This window comes from Lontra canadensis, unplaced genomic scaffold (assembly GCF_010015895.1).
Source record: "Lontra canadensis isolate GAN:19392208 unplaced genomic scaffold, GSC_riverotter_1.0 scaffold51, whole genome shotgun sequence".
In the NCBI taxonomy this organism is placed as follows: Eukaryota; Metazoa; Chordata; class Mammalia; order Carnivora; family Mustelidae; genus Lontra; species Lontra canadensis.
Genome location: NW_022631045.1, coordinates 4292940 through 4313362, shown reverse-complemented (window position 1 = coordinate 4313362; position 20423 = coordinate 4292940). Strand labels below are relative to the sequence as shown.

General features: G+C 35.6%; 1 protein-coding gene across 1 annotated transcript in view; it reads left to right on the top strand.

Moving 5' to 3' along the window:
• The window catches only part of SUGT1 (SGT1 homolog, MIS12 kinetochore complex assembly cochaperone), a 40683-nt gene extending 26055 nt beyond the window's left edge, over positions 1-14628 (top strand). The window contains exons 11-13 of the mRNA XM_032873919.1: positions 1492-1582; positions 4860-5041; positions 14066-14628. Coding sequence (XP_032729810.1) covers positions 1492-1582; positions 4860-5041; positions 14066-14167 — 375 coding nt within the window. The 3' untranslated portion in view covers positions 14168-14628. The remainder of the gene's footprint in view (positions 1-1491; positions 1583-4859; positions 5042-14065) is intronic.
• Positions 14629-20423: the final 5795 nt, after the last annotated feature.

Genomic DNA, 20423 nt, shown 5'->3' with positions numbered 1-20423 from the left:
ATTTTATTTTGGTTCTTAAACTGCGTAATAATTGGCTTATTAGTGCCATGTATGCTGATTTTGCTAGGCTAAAAATGGGAATGAGAGCATTATTTGAACAAGGAAAAAGGTGTATGTAAATGCTCTGTGAGTGTGTGTTACAGTTAAGGGTAGACTCTAGGGGGGTGCAGCCTTGATGAGAGAATTAAACATGCTTTTAATATTTCATTTTAATAAGTGAAGCTAGTTCAGCATTTAGAAGGTCTTTGTAGTTTGCCTTACACCTCTTTCACCTTTATTTTTTACTGTTTTAACATAAATCCTGGACTTGAGACAAATGGGTCTTGTCCATACTCCCTGATGCACTATGTCCTTTGAAACCTCAGGGCTCCACTTTTAGGCTGTTTCTTTTGCCCCTGGAGACTTTCCCCTTTCACCATTGCAAATACTTACGCCCCTCAAAGCTCTTCAAGAGCTGCCTACAAGAACATGTTTTTAATATTTTAAAAATCCACCACATCCTTGAAGATTACAACTTGCTCATATTTGGTATTTAATAATTATTGAGTGAATTATTATGAACATTTTAGATTATTTGTAGTATTTTTATACAATGATAGGAATTTGTCTCAACTTTCAAATGGGTTATTGTACAAGCAAATGTGGTAATCCATTATTTTTTTAAAAGATTTATTGGGGCACCTGAGTGGTTCAGTCGGTAGGGCATCTGCCTTCCACTTAGGTCAGGTCATGGTCCCAGGGTTCTGGCATTGAGCCCCATGTTGGGCCCCTGCTTAGCAGGGAGTCTGCTTCTCCCTCTCTCTCCCACCGCACTTGTGTGCTTTCTCACTATCTTTTTCTTTCTCAAATAAATAAATACTTAAAAAAAAATTTTTTTTTTTTAATTTATTTTAGAGAGCTTGAGCAGGGGGAGGAGCAGAGAGAGAGAAAGAAAGGGAAGCAGACTCCCCAGATCAGGGTGAGTGGCTTGATCTCGACAACCAGAGCTGACATCAGGAGTCAGATGCCTAGCCTACCTGACTGAGGCACCCAGGCACTCCTGTACTAATTCCTTTAGAACAGGGTTTCTCAGTGAGGGGTGCTGTTGACATTTTGGGTTGGATAATTCTTTGTTGTGGAGGGGTTGCCCTTTCTGTTGTAGGATGTTTAGTAGCATCCCTAACCCCCACCCCAGTTGTGAGGACCAACAGTAGCTATAAAAATCGCCAAATCACCCCTGGTTGAGAACAGTTCATTGGAAGAAAAAAACATATGGATTTCAGGATTCTTAATTATAGCTTATAGTGTGTATGCATGTTGTTTTTGAAGGGTGGCTTTTAAATAGAAATAAAATGTTTCAGAGTTCTTCAAATTTAACCTTGTATAATTCAAGGAAATTATCGGGCACTATTAATTCTTTAAAAATTTTATGACTTAAGGAAATTGCATTTGTTTTTTACTGTTTTGTATATTTTACATGAAATAATAAATTTTATTTGGTGTTTCCTCCAGATTGAAATTAAAATGAAAAAGACAGAGGCTGTGAGATGGGAAAAGCTAGAGGGGCAAGGAGATGTGCCTAAACCAAAACAGTTCATAGCAGGTTTGTTGTCTGGCCTTGATGAGCTTTAAATTCATATTGCGTTATATACTTGAAGTTAAATAGTAATGAGCATTCTTTCTATTTTCATTATTTATGTTCCCAAGAACAGATACAGTGAGTGCAATAAGATTGCTCTGTAATGAATACAAAGTGCCTTTTATGTGAAGTTTCTACCTTCTTCAATTCTTCAGCTGAGAATAAGAGTGAATCCCTGCATAAACCCTAAGGGGGTTGCGTTTTTATTGTTTACCCAGTCGCTGTATGACATTAGTTGAGGGTTGTTTTTGTGTGTTGCCCTTTCCTATTGCTTCTTTTTGGGTTGTAAGTGGATTAGAGGTTTATTCTGCTGAAATAATTTCTTCCTCTTCGCTCTCCTTTTTATTTATTCCTTTCTATTTCTTCTGATATTGTCAACTCTAATTTCGTGGACTTTCAGGGCTTCACAGAGTAAAATACCTAACCCATTTCACTCTATTGCTCTTAAAGAAGTGCTCACAAACAGGTCATGAAAACCTAAGAAAAGCCCAGAGAGTGGAAAACTAGGGTTGATTGTTTTTAACACTATAAGGAACAGGCTACTTACTTGGGATCAATTTTAAGCCTATGCAGTAGACAGCTATTTTTCTAATGGAATGATTAATCTGCTTAGATACTGTTAGAACTACAGTCTGAGAGTGTGTTTTATAGCAATGCCCTCATTAAGGAAAGGAGAGAAAATTTTTTTGATTAATGTTCTGATTTGATGACTAAAATGCTACTTATAGATTTTTTCACTGCTCTTTCTGTAACAGAAAATAGAATTCTTGTGGCACCTTTTAGAAAACACTGAGTTAGCCAACAAATCATTCATTATATATTTTTAATTTATTTTTATGTTTTTATTCATTATATTTTATTTGTATTTTGAAATAATTTTAGATGTCCCTAGAAGTTGCAGAAATGATAAGTTCTCATGTACCCTTCACCCAGCTTCCCTGCATCATAACATCACAACTAGTCTGTTGTGTAATTAGCAAAACCAGAAAATTGACACCAACAGATAATTTTTAAGGATTGAAATATTTGAAGTTGGTATGTAGGCTGTTAAGCTTCTGCTTCACATTTTATTTGAAAGACAGGAAAGATGTTATGTGATTCTTTTGGGTCTGACTCCCAGAGATTTGGGGGCTGAAGTGTATATAGAGCTCAAAAAGCGTTTAAAAAACAAAAACAAAAAACTTTAAATCTTACTCAGTTCTAACAACAGTCCTCTATAGGAGGCAGCCCTGTTTTTGCAGGGTCTAAAAGTAAGCAACTTGCTTAAGCTCACCCAGCAGTTTTTGTGGTCTAGGACTAAACCCTGGTCTTCAGGGTCTTGGTCTGGTTCTTATATAAACCCTGTATGTGATGCTGGTTGTTGCTGCATCTTCTAACAATGGAAAAAAGTCTCTGCTGGCCTGAGAATCTTTGCAGTTATTTGATATTATAATGAATGAACAAGGAAGTTAGGTTACCCATCCATTCCTCAGTAGTTTATCCACCATCTACTGGTGTTAAAGTTTTCTGAGATTAAATATGGAGATTTTTTTAGTGTTGTAGTTGCAGAGTTTTTCTAAACTCAGTGCCTTGGATATTTCAGATGTTACTCCTTCTGTCTTGTTATATTTTTGTAAGGAATTGATATGCTTGTCAGATTCCCATGTCCTGCAAGCTGGAGAGTGCAGATAAGGGCAAGTTGTTTAACCTTTCTGGACCAGTTTTCTTATCTGTAAAATGGAGGTTAGAATCTGTTCCCTTTCTTCTAGGGAGTCAGCATTAGGATTAATTAAACCCATGCTTTTTTAGGCTCTTAATTTAATACGACATACTTTTTTTTTTGCTTTCTTTGGCTACTAGTGAAAATGCACATAGATCGAGAGGGGATTACTGGTAGAAAAGGGTAGATCGGAAAACTATATGCTTACCCTAAACAAAACTATGTGGGGTGCTGTTTGGTTTTGTTTCTCTGGGGAGATAGGCAGGGAGGAAGTTGGCTTACAGGTGAAAAGAAGGGATGGAACAGCAGACTGAATAATTGGTAGTTTCTCATTTTTGAACTATTTTGAGGAAAGAGGGACATGTTGTGTGTCCTAATTTATTAATAGGAAAACTTTTGAGTCCGGTTTTTTAAAGCTCTGTGGCTACACTGTCCAGTATAGTGACCACATGTACCTGCTGAGCATTTGAAAATGACTGGTTTGGATTGAGTTGTGCTGGAAGTATAAAATACCAGATTTTGAAGACTCTCTGAACGGACATAAACTGTCTTAATATATTTATATTGATCCATGTTGAAGTGATACCGTTTTGCGTATATTAGGTTAAATAAAATATATTACTAGAATGCATTTCACCTGATTCTTTTTAGTATCATGGCTACTAGAAATTTTTAAATTATGTATGTGGCTCACATTTGTGGCCTATGTTGTATTTCCATTGGAGAGTGAACACAACTGCTCTTATAGCTACTAGGTAGATTACTTTTTAATTACTCGGGTGCCACCATCTTGATTCCCTTAGTCTTTGGGATAGCTCTGGCAGTGCCCTGAGCTGCTGAGCCAGTCAGTAGCCTCTCTGGTTTTAAGAAGCCTTGGTTTACCTCAGTGTGTCCTACAGATACTATTATTTTCTGTGTGTGCATGAGTGAGCATTGAACTCTAAATGATCACATGGTGTATTTTTCAACATTCAAGAATTGCTTATTATCTCCTATTGAAATAATTAATAATTTAATGTGGGGAGAGGATGGAGTCTTAACTCACCATCTAATGGCATGGATAATTATATCTTCAGTTTATCTCTACTCTGAAAGAGAGAGGCACCTCAAAAAAGCCACGTTTTTAACATTTATTAGAATTTACTTAGAAATTTCTTAATGAAGCATTATTTAAAAACACTTTTTAGAATTGTACTATCTCAGCAACTTTTCTGTAAATATAAAAGTTCTAATATATTTCTCACTCAGTTCCCTCATTTTTAATACAAAGAATGTTTTTAATCTAATTCTGTAATATGTACCAAAAACATATACTTCATTAGATTTTGCTCAAAAGAAATTCCTGGATTTTACATTACACTGATTCAGTTTGTAGAAGTGTAAATCTGATTATTGATTTATATATCAGAAAAACATTTATTATGAAATTTAGTGACCTAAACTATTTCTACGATGTTCTGTATGTCATGGTCACAAAGTTTACAGATTCTCAACATAATCATCATATGTTGATTAATCACATCTATCTTTTTTACTCCATAGATGTAAAGAACTTATATCCATCATCATCTCATTATACAAGAAATTGGGATAAATTGGTTGGTGAGATCAAAGAAGAAGAAAAAAATGAGAAGTTGGAGGGAGATGCAGCTTTAAACAAACTATTCCAGCAGATCTATTCAGATGGTTCTGATGAAGTGAAACGTGCTATGAACAAATCATTTGTAAGAACCTAAGCTTGAAAAACATATACTTGTGGTAGTACTCCAGAAATTTTAAAAGGAAGATTAATTAGGCAATTTGAAACCATATTGCATGTACTGTGGTTGGGAGGCCTTTTTGAATAGGCTTCATCTGAACATTTCTTTCTGCTCTAAACTAAGAGTAATAGGGAAGTGGGAAACTTGTCGGGGAGTTGAGATGCAAGTGGTTTATTCCAAATATTTTTTAATTACTGAGTTAGAACTTGGAAGACTTAAGGAAATACTCTAATTACTGTAGTTGGATTTATCACAATAGCTGAAGGAATCTCCATTAGAACCATATATAGTGGCCTCAGTGTCAGAGATGAAGAATATAGACAGGAAACTGCCAGAACAGTGTTTGGCAAGTAGAAGGTGCACATTAATTACTCATTGGTTTGTTAATGATTTATCTGTTGATTAAGGAAATAAGCACCAGGACAACATAAATACCACCTAAATTCAAGGCCTCAAGTTCTGAGATTTTAATAACAAGTCATCTCTATAGAACTAGGTTGATTATATTCCTGTAGTTGTAATCATTTGACTTTTATCAGTAGTTTTGGAAATGTCACTCTCTTCTAAGGCATTTATATTCAAATTAGTATTTAGTTAATAAATGTCTTGGAGACAGATATTCTACAGAAGTTACTGTGTTGTAACTGCTCGTGATTGAGCATTTCACTGTTGATTTTAAAAAGTGTTTCTAATTAAACTTTTTATGTTGAAATAATTATAGATTCATATGCAGTTGTAGGAAATAATGTAGATAGAGATCCCTTGTATCCTTTACACAGTGTCCCCTAGTGGCATCATCTTGCAGAACTACAGTAGTGTATCACAGCCATGATATTGACAGTTGAGATGAAGAACATTTCCACTGCCACAGGATTCCTTCAGTGTAGTCATTTTATAGCCATACACACTTCCTCCACCCTGCCCTTCCTTAATTCCTGGCACCACTAATCTGACAGGTCTTTGTGAGATACATAGTTTGCAGATATTTTCTCTCAGTCTGTACTTTGACTTTTTATTTCATTAATAGTCTTTTGCAGAGCTAAAGTATTCAATTTTGATTAAGTTCAATTTATCAGTGTTTCCTTTTATGGATTATGCTTTTGTTATCAAGTCTGGAACTCTTTGCCTAGTCTTACATCTGAAAGATTTTCTCCTGCGTTTTTCTTTCAGTAAGTTTTATGGTTTTATGTAATACGTCGAAGTCCATGATCCATCTTGAATTAGTTTTTTTTATCTGAAGTTGAGATGTAGGTTGAGGTTTTTTGTATGTTTTGTTTTTAGCCTGCCTGTGTTCATTGCACCAGAACCATTTGTTGAAAAACTCTTTCTAACATTGAATTGTTTTTGTGTTTCTCAAAAGTTACTTGAGTATATTTGTCTGTTTCTGAGTTCTCTTTTTCATCGACCTACATGTCTTCCTCCGTTAATACTATAGTCTTGATTATCTCAGTTATGAAAGTTTTGAATCCAGGAAGAGTCATTCCTTCTGCTTTGTTAGTCATTTTCAAAATTGTTTTAGGTATTCTAGTTCTTTTGCTCTTCCTCATAAACTTTAGAATATTTTGTGTATATATATCAAACATCCTGTTAGGTATCGCATTGGACTATATATCAATTTGGAGAGATTGACATTTTTACTGTGTTGAATCTGCCAATTCATTTATTTAGATTTTTGATTGTTGCTTCAGCGTTGTGCAGTTTTCTACATATAAATCCTAAATGTTTTGCAAGAGATACCTAACTATTCTTTTTTGAGTGATTGTAAATTGTATTGTATATTTAACTTTGGTGTCCTTGTGCTAGTGTTTAGAAATACAGTTGGTTTTTTGTTTATCTTATATTCTGTGACCTTACTAAACTCGTTTATTCTAGGAAATCTTTTGGTAAGTGTGAGTTTCTCTGTAGATAGTCATATTTTCAAGTAAGGACTTTTAAATCTGATATTTGTGACTTTCATCTTTTTTTTGCTTTATTGCAATGGCTGGAACTTCTGGCACTAAGTTGAATAAGAGTGGTGAGAGTGGACATTTATGCCTTGTTCCCATTTTAAGGGAAAAACCAGTCTTCCACCAGTAATTACAATGTTAGTGGTAGGTTTTTTGTAGATGCTCTATCAGGTTGAAGGTCTCTATTCCTTGTGAGATTTTTATCATGAATGGCTGTTGACTTTTTGGAAGATAGCTATTAGGTTCATCTATACCAACACTGCACAGCTAGCTGTGCTTTTTGAATGCTTTTTTGGCATTGATTAAAATGATTATGTGATTTTTTTCTTCTTTAACCTGTTACAATGGTGATTTTATATGATTAGTATATTTTAGCTAAAACCCTGCTAAGAGGGAAATTTATACCATAAACACACACAATAGAAAACAGAAAGTCAAATCAATAATCTAATTCACATCTGAACAACCTAAGAAGATAGCAAAATAAACCCAAAGCAAGCAGATGGAAGAAAATAACAAAGAACAGAAATGAACGAAATTTATAATAAAAATTATATTTTATTTATTGCATCCTTGGGATAAGCTTCACCTGGTCATGGTGTATAATTCCTTTTATATATATCGCTCGGTTCTACTTTCAGATACTTTGTTAAGGATTTTTTAATCTATGTTCATAAGAGATACATTTTTTTTTATGTCTTTGATTTTGGTATCTGTGTAATACTTCATAAAGTGAATTGGAAAGTACTCTTCTGATTTTTGGAAGAGATTGTGTAGAATTGGTGTTAATTTTTCTTTAAACTAGTAAAATCATCTGGGCCTGGACATTTCTTTTTTGTCAAGATTTTAAATTACTTAATTATTCTAGGGGTGCTTGTGTGACTTAGTGGGTTAGGCTTCTGCCTTCGGCTTAGGTCATGATCTCGGGGTCCTGGGATCGAGCCCAACATCGGGCTCTCTGCTTGGCGGGGAGCCTGCTTCTCCTTCTCTCTCTGCCTGCCTCTCTGCCTACTTGTGATCTCTCTCTCTCTATCAAATAAAATAAAAAATAAAAATAAAAATAAATTACTTAATTATTCTAATAGCTTTGTAGGTCTGTTCCAGTTAACTATTTCATATCATTGAGTGACCTGTGGCAATTTGTGTTTTTGAGCATTTTATTCTATTTAGTTTGTCTAACCTGTCAATGTTGGTAGTATTTTCTTACTATTTTTATTTTGCTATCTACAGGGTCTGTAGTGATATTCCATTTTATTCCTATGGCGGTAATTCATGTCTTTTCAGTCTTGATACAGAGGTTTGTCAATGTCAGTGAATTTTTTTCTTTCCACAGAATCAGCCCTTTGTTGACTTAAGAATATATTTTCTTCTATTCTTTATTATAAATTTCATTCATTTCATAAACTTCCCTCTTAGCATGTTTTTAGCTGTCTCTCACAAATTCTAATGTTATATTGTCATTCACTTTAATATGTATTTTGATTGCAGTTGAGACTTCATCACATGGATTGTTTAGAAGTGTGTTGTTCAGTTTCCATATGTTTGGAGATTTTCCTGTTACCTTATTACTGGTTTCTGATTTTATTCCATTGTGATTTGAGATTATATGCAATGTGATTTACATTGTTTCATTGCCCAGCATTCAGTCTATCTCAAGTTTATGTTTCGCTTGAAAAGAAGGTGTATTCTGTTGTTGGAAGGAGTGTTCTGTAGTTGTCTGTTAGATCTTGTTGCTTGATACTGTTGTTGAATTCCTCTGTATCCTTGCTGATTTTGTCTTATTGTTCTGTCAATTTTTGCTTCACATATTATGCAGCTCTGTTTGGTTCATATGCATTTAGGATTACTGTATCTTCATGGTAGATTGACCTTTTTATCATATATACATGTCATTCTCTAGCTCTGTTAATTTTCTTTGCTCTGATACTAATGTAGCCACTTCTCCTGTTTTGATTAATCTTTGCATGATGTGTTGTTCTATTCTTTTATTTCCAACCTGTCTATATCATATTTAAGTTGATTCCTTCTGTTTTAAAGTGAGTATCTTGGAGATAGCATATAGTTGGGTTTTTTTTCATTTCTTCTGCCAGTCTCTGTCTTTTAATTGATGTATTCAGATAATTTACATTTAATGTAATTATTAATTAGGACTTTAGGACTTTAATTCTGCCATTTTCTTTTTTTGTTCTGTGTTTTGTTTTTGTTTTTCCTGCCTTCCTCTGAGTACTTTTAAATATTTTTTAGTTTCATTTTTATTTATTTGTAAATTTTTAGTGTTTCTTCTTTGTATAGGATTTTTAATGGTGGCTTTGTATGCTAGCTATATTATACATAGCTTATCATAGTTTACTGGTATTATTTTTTAAAGATTTTACTTATTTATTTGATAGAGATCACAAATAGGCAGAGAGGCAGGCAGAGAGAGTGGGGGAAGCAGGCTCCCTGCTGAGCAGAGAGCCCAAGATGGGGCTCAATCCCAGGACCCTGAGATCATAACCTGAGCCGAAGGCAGAGGCTCAACCCACTGAGCCACCCAGGCGCCCCACCTGGTGTCATTTTTTTTGTCAGTTTGAGTGAAGTGTAGAAACCTTACCACTCCCGCATGTCCCTTTAACCTTTCTCATTTATAATTTTCACAAGTATTTCTTCTACATACTTTTAGAACCACATTGTACAGCATTATATTTTCATTCAAATTTCAAACATAATTTAGAAAGCTCGAGAAAAAAGCAAATTCTATTTTATTTGTTGTCTTTTTTTCATTTCTAATGTTCTAAGAGTCTGTCATTAGATTTTTCTTATTTTAGAGAACTAACTATAGGCATTCTTTTTTTTTAATAATTATTTTATTATTATTATTATTTTTTAAGTAGGTTCCATATCTAGAGTGGAGCCCAGTGTGGGTTTGAACTCAAGATCTGAACTGAAATTGAGTTGTATGCTTAACCAACTGAGCCACTCACGTGCCCCCTGGCATTCTTTGAGATCTGCCTGTGACAAATTCTGTCAGCCGGGATTTCTTTAGTTTTATCCTGATTGGGGTTTGTTGAATCTCTAGGTTTATATGTCTTTCCAAATTTGGGAAATATTCAGCCATTATTTCATTGAATACTTTTTCAGATCTACCCTCTTTGTGTTCTTCCTAGAACCTGATGATATATTTTGTCACAGTTTCACACATCCCTGGGACTTTCTTCATTTTATTTCTCTTTTCTCTCTGTTGTTCTGATTAGGTGATTTATATTGTCCTGTTTTCAGGTTCACTGATTCTTTTCTCTATCCCTTCTCTTCTGTTCTTTAGCCTATCTACTTAAGCTTTTTACTTCAATTATAGTTTTTAATTCTAAAACATTCGATGGTTCTTTATATCTTTTTTTCTTTGCTGAATTTTTCTATTTTTCATTTGTTTCAAGCAAGTTCATGATTTCTAGTTAAAGCATTTTTTATTATGACTACTTTAAAATCTTTTGTCAGATAATTTTAACATCATATCTCTAAATTAGCCTCTGTTGGTTGTCTTCTTTCTTGAAAAAATAGAATCTGAAATTTTCCTTCTGCTTTTTTTTTTGACCAGCAATAAGTGATTTTTCAGTTGAAACTGGGATGTTTTCATGTTCTGCAGTGAGACTGCATCTTATTTAAATCCTCTATCTTAAGGATGCCTGGGTGGCTCATCTGGTTAAGCATCTCCCTTCAGCTCAGGTCATGAACCATGGTCCTGAGATCGAGTCCTGCATCAGGCTTTCTGCTCCTCAGGGAGCCTGCTTCTCCCTCTACCTGCCGCGCTCCATTCTTGTGCATGCTCTTTCTCTCTCTGGCAAATAAATAAAGTCTTTAAAAATAATAAATCCTCCCATCTTATTTGGCTTTCTCTGCCAGTCATTCTGTCAGAGGATGGGAAGGCACTGCCTTGTTATTGCTAGGTGGAGGTAGAAATCCAGTATGCTAATCAGCCTCCTTAGAGATCCCAGAGCATCTCTTTGTTACTACTGGGAGTGGGATATAGATACCTATATGGTTTTCACTGATACCACAGGTGGCAGAAGAGGTGGGTTCATGATAGCCTAGCATGGATGGAAGTCTGGGCTCCTCACTCAGCCTTTACTGGCCTTGAGCGGGGATGGGACCACAGGTTTTTCTGTGGTGTCTAGTGCAGTAGAGCAATTATAGCATAAAACTTTCCTGTCTTCCTAAGCTTTTTGTCTTTCTTCATCGTTTAGCTAGAGAAACCAGGTTTCTCTTCAAGATTTTTTGTTTGTGTGCCTCTTAGTGTTTCTAGCTTCTTTAGGAGCAACTCTAGGACATGAGGCAAAAGGGAAAACCCAGGGGACTCACCACCATGTTACGTTGTTCTTTGGCTCCGAAGGTCCTTAGCTGATCTTCTTCCCTTCATCTTTTGGAGTCTTACGTTTGTTTACATATATATAATGTCCAAAGTTTTGTTTTTTTTTTTTAAATATTTTATTTATTTATTTGGCACAGAGAGAGAGAGAGATCACAAGTAGGCAGAGCAGCAGGCAGAGAGAGAGGGGGAAGCAGACTCCCTGCAGAGGAGAGAGCCCAATGTGGGGCTCGATCCCAGGACCCCGAGATCATGACCTGAGCCGAAGGCAGCAGCCTAACCCACTGAGCCACCCAGGCGCCCCTAATGTCCAAAGTTTTTAGTAGTACTTAGTACGAAGAATAGGATAAAGTATGTCTACTCTGTGTCCCCAGGAAGGGAAGTTAGTTTCTTTATTGACTTTTTTAAGGGTATGCTAGAAAGAATAACAGTGTGTGAAATTTCAAAGATAGATTATAGAATCTGCATCCATTTTCATACAGAGGCTTTGCTAATAGTGAATGAACCACGTACACCCATAAAACAAGCCGTCTAGAACATACAAAGTACTTCTGGAAAGACGAGCAAAGTAGACTTTGTCATCTATGATCTTGCAGTCTAATTGGGACAAAAAGACCAACATGTACAAAATAATGAGAGGGAAATGCTAAATTGCACTGTAGTCCATAAAGAAAGAGGGGGAAATAAATGTCATCAGTAAATATCAGATTATAAGCTAAATTTGCTTTCTTCATCTTCGTAGGAGTAGTTTATTCTATAGAATTTATCTCTTTTCAAATTTTTCAAAGTTTTTAAATTCCAGTTAGTTACTATACATCTAATATTAGTTTCAGGTGTACAAAGTAGTGATTCAGCACTTCCGTATACCACCCGGTACTCATCACAAGTGTACTCCCTATTCCTTATCCCCTGTTTAACCCATGCCCCCATCCACCTCCCCTCTGGTAGCTATCAGTTCTCTATAGTGAAGTATCCATTCCTTGGTTTGCCACTGCTTTGGTTTCTTAAATTTGCCTTTTTTTTTGTTTCTTAAATTCCACATATTAGTGAAATCACATGGTATCTATCTCTGACTGAGATATTATTTCAGTTAGCATAATACTCTCTAGCTCCATCCATGTCATCGCGAATGGCAAGATGTGATTCTTTTGTGTGTGTGTGTGTGTGTGTGGCTGGGCAATAATCCATTGTGTATGTATACCACTTTTTCTTTTTTTCTTCTCAGATGTGGGTCAGGATTAGATTAGGGTTTTATGGCCAGAGTTAGGGTTAGGGCCCGGGTAAGGGTATATGCCTTGTATCTGCAATTTAGAGAACTCTCTAGAGGACTCGATGACATTAGGTTTGGGGTTAGGGCTTAGGGTTAAAGTTACGGGTTTATGATGTTAGTGGGTTTATATTAATGAGAGAGTATGTTACTTGAATGACAGTTTCTACACAGTGTAGTTCAGTGAGGTATGCACAAGGCTCATGCTATATGCTGCTAATGTGTTTACATATACTTATATCTGAATGAAAGAAGACGTTACTTAAAACATACACTGTATACTTCCACTCAGGTAAGAATAGGTCCGTTCTCATATGCTTCTACACATTACATTTACAAACATACATATCAATATTTTATTTGAAGTCTACCACGTGCCGTTGTGGCTTAGATCTAGGATATAAGTGTTAGCAAAATATATTAATTGCCTTGGTGGAGCTCTCAGCTTTAGTAGGAACCAAGGGTACTAAGCAGATAAAGCAGACCCTTAAAATTCTTAACAGTGTAGTGTGATGCATATTACATTAATGGTAATTATGATCATAAAGAATACAAATTTTACAAAGGTAGAGTCCTGATTAGGGTCAAAGGAGGCCACAGAGAAATGGTGATATCTCATGTTTAGAGGATAGCTAAAGAATATGGAAAATAAATGGGTGGCAAAGAACATCTCATGCAAAGCAATCCATGTAAGGGAGCTTGACAGGGAGTGTGAGGCATGGGGTTACATGGAGGTTCCAGTGTAGTAGTGGGGTTTGTAACTATATACATATGCCAGCAGCACAGCTGATGATGTAAAAATGTTTAGATTTTAATAATTCATACTGTTTTTTGCTATGATCCAAGTCAGTTTAATTTTTAATTGCATTAAGATAACAAATGTCCAGAGTTTTTTAGAATGTACTTAAGAATATGCTAAGGTTGTTGGTAGGTGGTAAATTCTATTAATGGTAAATAGATAATCAGTTCTTTAGTGAGATACACATTTTATGTACTCATGCGTATGCACATTGATTTGAAAACTTTCCAGCATTCCCTTGTATATATTTGCCACATTAAGGGGATCTTAAGGCTCTGTCCAACTTAAAAAGAAAGAGTTTACTTTGCCTGGTCTTTACTATCTTTAACAAAAGAGATGAGTCATTTTCTTGGGGAGCCCATTTTGTTTTCATCAGAAGGTAGATTTTCCACATTTACCTCAATTCTGGTTAGCTGAGGGAGATGTGCTTTTTATTTATATGACTGTGTATGAACATGATGCCTTCTGCCTAATTTATCTGGAAAGCCTAAAATTAAATCGAAGTATTGTCTTATGTTTATATTGAGCCAAACATAGCTTATATTTAGAACACTATACTTGAAACAGTTTTAGAAAAATACTCTGTTTTGATTATATGGTCCAAGGATTAATCTGTTTTTATTTCTTATTACAGATGGAGTCTGGTGGTACAGTTTTGAGTACCAACTGGTCTGATGTAGGTAAAAGGAAAGTTGAAATCAATCCTCCTGATGATATGGAATGGAAAAAGTACTAAATAAATTAATTTGCTATCACTGTATTGCATATATTCACCTATGCCCATTGTGTATTAATATCGCATTCTTGAATTTTGAACTCTGAGTATCTTTTTGAAAGGTTATACCTCTTTACCTCTTTGTGCTTTAAAAATCATTTTCCTTCCAAGTGTTAAAAGATTCTAATGAAGAACGAAGATCATATTTTAACACTTTTGTCCTTAAGGATTTCAGACATGCCGAAATGGAATGAAGTATCATTTGCTACTGGATAGGTTAGTTCTACCTAGTTATGGAAGTGGAAAAATCATTAATGGGATATCTTGGGTTATTGCCTTATTTTTGATGGAGTATTCTGTTAATAATTTATTAGATTTGGCAGTTTGGGTGAGCATAGATTTTTTTCAACTTCCATGTTACGTTGTTTGCTTTTAAAAAATGCTTTTGGATGGAGTTGTAAATACAATTTTTCTATGAAGAAGCTTGGTTTATTTACCTTTTTCTTAAGTTTTATAATGAGAACTTTGAGAAATTATCACAGGGAATTCCTGTTTGGTTATTTTTATGGGAAATATTTGTAATTACGCTGAGATTTTGGTCCTTACCTTCCAAATTCCTGTATAAAACATAAGACACCTGAGTTTAACATGCTGCAAATTTATCCATACTGAAGGGTAATCTGTGAATTTGGGTCTAAGAGTTATTTTGGAAAGCCCAATGCTACTTCTGGCTGGGTTTTTTTTGTTGAATTTTTGTTTGTTTTGTTTTGTTGGATTTGTCCACCTCCCTGCATTAGGAGGCTTAAAATTACTGATGGTTTGTTTTGTTTTGTTATTTTGAATTTTTTTTCTATATTTTTTTCTTTATTAGAGTATTTCTCATCTCACATCTCCCATGATTACTTTGGTTTCAGTGGTTTAAGGTAGCTGCTGAGAGAATAAATTAATAGGTATATATTTAGTATGTACTCTATTTCTAGAGTAAATAGATACCGTGGGAATACAAAAAGTAAAGACACGTTCATTAACTTCAAAGAGCTTATAATCTAGCAGAGAAAAAATTAACATTCATGAAAGAATTATGGAATGGCTGATTGCCGAACTCATTATAAATAGAGTCTTGAGACAGAAAAATAGTGTGTTATGATTAAAATTCTTTGCAGTCTGAGCTGTTACAAAGTATAGGCCAATGATGACCTGTAGGTCTGAGTTTGCTTTTTGACCATAATTGTTGAATTGTTGAGGTTGGTGTCTATTAGATCTCATAGTACGTTAAGGCATTCCTGTATCCTCCTAGCTTAGGATAAGGTAGATCAGAGGCAAATCAGGCATTGAGTCAGCCTCCAAAAGAGTGAGAAGTCAGGCCCTTCCATCTATTCGTTTGACTTGAAATGTAGCAGGGTTCATGAGGAAAATGGTGATGGGGTGATACCTGACTACCCAAACCTCTTACAGCCTATTAATGCACCTGGGAGTTTTCACTTCTCCTTCTGCCCACTTAGGGCTACAGGCTGCTTTTTTGGTTCTTCAGCACTGAAGGAAAAGGCAAAATTAATTTATTGCTTGTGTGAATTTCTAAAATTTTCTCCTTAAGGAAATTACATAGTGTTCTGTGTGGCACAGTTTCTCAGAACCATTAGTTCTCAGGGGTGGTTAGGGAGGCCAATGCTACAGACATGTAAGCTGAGCAACAGCACTACACCAGGGACAAGAATCCTAGCTTCAGCAAATCTCTGCCACTAATTACCTTTATAATCTTCAGCAGGTTTAGCCTTTCTATGTCTTAGTTCCTTTATTTGTAAATAATCTTTAGGGCCTTAGAGTTAAAATTAAAAGTCCATGATTATTTTTTTTCTAACATTTTATTTGTTTGAGAGACAGTGAGAGAAACAGCACGAGAGTAGGAGAGGGTCAGAGGGAGAAGCAGACTCCCTGCTGAGCAGGGAGCTTGACATGGGGCCCGATCCCAGGACCCCAGGATCATGACCTGAGCTGAAGGCAGACGCTTAACCAACTGAGCCACCCAGGTGCCCCTAAAAGTCCATGATTCTAAATAAAATTTTTTTGCTTAAGAGCAGCTTTTTTCTTTCTTAGGAATGACACTATTGTAATAGAAGTTGATTTTTTAAAAATTCTAGTACTGTTCACAAGGATGCATCATATCCACAGTATGTTTATCTGTTGGCTAGATTTATTTAATATTTGGGATTCAGGATTTGCTGAGCCAAATGGAGTTCCTAATATACGTGAGTATAAATGGATCTGGTCCAAGTACAACAGACTTATGGTGAAGAAGGGACTTATGAGAAGTAGGTTAGAGTGCTGCCTTAAAGTACCACTCTGAAGTACTGCTTCTCTTTCATCCTTTTAGATAATGAGAATTTTTAAGCCTCCAGAAAGTTAAAAAAACAAAAACAATCAATTAAGAGCCTCTTTATCCTTATTCTCTATATTCTCAGATATTAATTGCTCTCTTTTTCTTTCTAGACTTCCATTTTCAGTTCTTAAATTTTGGTTTTCTTAGTGTTCTGGTTAACCTTTTATTTCTTCTTCTTTTTTTTTTTTTTTAAGATTTTATTTGTTTATTTGACAGAGGTCACAAGTAAGCAGAGAGGCAGGCAGAGAGAGAGGAAGGGAAGAAGGCTCTCTGCTAAGCAGAGAGCCCGATGCGGGGCTTGATCCCAGGACCCTGAGATCATGACCTTAACCGAAGGCAGAGGCTTTAACCCACTGAGCCACCCAGGTGCCCCTAACCTTTTATTTCTTAAGAAGATAGATTTTTTTTTCCTTTTAGTATTTCTTGTTTTTTTAAGTTTTAGTACTGGAATATTTTTTTTTCTTAATCTTAGCTTTGTCATCTCTTCTGATTTTTGTAATCATCTGCACCTTGATGACTTCCCAGAATTCTCACACTTACCTTCAAAGAATTTTGAACAGGGTAATCTACTTCTTTGAACTCTTCTATCAAGTAATCTCTTGAGATGGCTATATAGGGTCAATTTTGATAATTTTCTGTCTGTCCTAACCCATTCAGAGTTGATTGCCAGCTGTAAGAGAGTCAGCATTGGCAGTTACAGGCCACTTTAAAAAATAATTGGTTTTCTCTATCTTTAATGGAATGGTGAGAAAGGATGGTTTGCATTGATAACTACATTTAAAAAAAAATATTTCATCTCTTAGATTTGTGATATTCGCTAACTTCAGAACATTGAATGATTATTGTCTCCCCGAGGCTAACTATAACAGAGCAAGGGAGAAAATTGGATTGTCTTATAAATAAATTTATAAATTTATAAATTTTATAAATTTCAAATATTTAAAGTGGGGTATGTCAATATATTACTACAAATAAGTAGATATGTTAATTTAGTTCAATACTTATATATTATTTAGCTATTCTTACCCATTTTACTTTCCTTTTCTCCTTCCCCCATTATCTACATAATCAGAATAGATCATTGATTTCTGAGATCTCACTGATTCAAAGCAGTATTGCCTATCAGTTTACCATCCGATCTGCCTAATGCCCTTTAGCTGTACTGGGATCTTCCTTGTCCAAATTAGTGTGCATGTCTCTGACTTGTAGCTATTATTGACATTTCCAAGAATACTCAGAAAATATCTGGGTGAATGGTTGGTTAAGAGAGCTACTTTTTTTTTTAACCATCTCTAAAGAGGTTTACCTTTAGACATTCACACCTGTTACTATGTGGTCTCATAAGAATGGATTTTGGTTATCTGTGGCTCGGAGGAGCCAAGGAGAGGAAATAATAAAAGCTTAAAAGGACAAAATAGTGGTGTCTGTGTCGGAAAGAGTGAAGTAGTTCTGAATGAGAGATCATCAGCATTGATCTGGTTTCCTTTGTCTCCAACTATGCATACTCTATTGTAGGTTCATTTTAAACCAAGAGATTTAATTTTGGAAATGTCTGGGAACTTGTGGGTAAATTAGAAATACTGATTTACCCACAGATGTTACTGTTTGGGACCATCCTTGTGATCTGCTTCTGAAATTAACTCTTAGCCTTTCTTCCTACCTCAGTGAATGTGCCCCCCAAATCAAGCTAAAATCCTGTACCATTGCTTACCCATTAGGGCAGTAACAGTGGTAGCTATTCTGTACTAGTACATTTTATGGGCCAGGTGTCACTAAGTGCCATGTGTACACTACCTCATATGTAACAGCCTTGTCAAGTAGTGATAGCATCTTATTACAGATTAGAAAAATGAGGCCAAAGTTAAGTTCTTTGCCCAAATTTACTCCACTGATAAATAATGCAGCAGGGATTTGAACGCAGGCCTGTCAGACTCCAGTGCCATGCTTTAACTTCCTCTTGAGGTTTATGAGTTGAGTGTACAATGAGTGATTGTTATTATCTACCTGAGAATGAAGCCAAAAATGTGTAAGTTGAATTATTTAATTCTGCTTGTTTGTGGGTTGGGAATGTATTTTCTTTCTTTGTCTTTCTGTCTTTTCTTTCTTTGCTTTCTTTCTGAGAGAGCAAGTGTGGAAGGGGAGTGGCAGAGGGAGAGAATCCCAAGTCAGCTCCATGCCCAGCACAAAGCCCAAGCAAGGCTCATTTCCATGACCCCAAGATCATGACCTGAGCCATAATCAAGTGTTGGACACTAAGCTGGCTGAGCCACCCTGCTACCCCTAGAAAGGTATATTTGTAAATGTCAGAATATTACCAGTTTTTAAGTGGGAAAACTTACTAGGAATCCAAACCTCTTGCTTATGGAAGGTAATATAAGCAAGTTACCTTGATTTGTGTTGAAGGTGCTGGGTTGTTGTTTGTTTTTTTTTTTAAATCTGGGTAATCACAGAGAAACAAGATACCCTTAACAACTGTTACAGGTATAGGAAGACTGACACATCATACTGATCAAATTCTTAGGATAATAATCTCCACTTTATGAGCTGTTAGGAATTAAGTGAGTTGTTTATTTTAATCCAGAAGGCTCTCAAAACTAAATTTATGTGTGAGCTTACAGTATGAAGTCATATTTTGCTACACAAATATTAGTATGTTTAATTAGAGAATGCTAACACAGACCCTGCTGATGTTAAAAAAATAAATGATATATCTGTATTCTAAAATCCAAAATTTGGAATTGTAGAAACACATCTGACTCCCAAGGGATTTGAAAGAATTATGTACCTGTATATTTAAAGTGCAAAGAGCAGTGCTTAATGTTACAGATAATGTCAGGTGTTTTTTTTTTTTTTTAAGATTCTGTTTATTTAGAGAGAATCTAAAGCAGACTCTGTGCTCAGCATGGAACCTGATGGTAGTAGGGCTTGATCTCACAACCCTGAGATCATAACCTGAGCCAAAATCAAGAGTTGGACCCTTAATGGACTAAGCCACCCAGGTGTACCCATCAGATTATTATATATGCATTTAGGCTGAGAGGCTTAAATCATGTAGAAAGCCTTTTTGTTATAAGTTCAATCCTATAAGATTCAAGATTCTGTTTGAGGAAAATATCAGCTGGTTAAAAATTGTTAGTATCATTTTTAAATGATTGAAAGCATATAGAAAAAGTCTTTAATTTGAATGAGTATTTTAATTAAGCAGAGCTTAAATATGTAAGTATTAGTATTTTAAAAAGAATCATGAAGTGTACTGGTGGTGGAAGATATAAACTATGTAGAATATTAAGGGATTTCTTTTCACAAATTCTTCGGTTTTAATTCCATTTTAATTTAAGTGTCAAAACAGTAGAGCTGTTAGGATTTATAAAAACAAGATACATAATCACACCACTTGTAAACCATGAATTCTGTCCTGTTCCATCAGTGTAGAGAACGTGATTTTTTTTTGTTTTTGTGTATTTTTTGAATTAACATATAATGTATTATTTGCTTCAGGAGTACATGTCTGTGAATCATCAGTCTTTTTTTTAAAAAAAGATTTTATTTATTTATTTGACAGAGAGATCACAAGTAGGCAGAGAGGCAGGCAGAGACAGAGGGAGAAGCAGGCTCCCCGCTGAGCAGAGAGCCCGATGTGGGGCTCGATCCCAGGACCCTGAGATCATAACCTGAGCCAAAGGCAGAGGCTTAACCCACTGAGCCACCCAGGTGCCCCTGTGAATTGTCAGTTTTAACACATTTCACAGCACTCACCATAGCACACCCTCCCCAGTGTCCATAACCCATCCACCCTATCCCTCCCCCCGCCACGTACCCCCCCACCCCCAGCAATCCTCAGTTTGTTTCCTGAGATTAATAGTCCTTATGGTTGTCTCCCTCCCTGGTCCCATTTTGTTT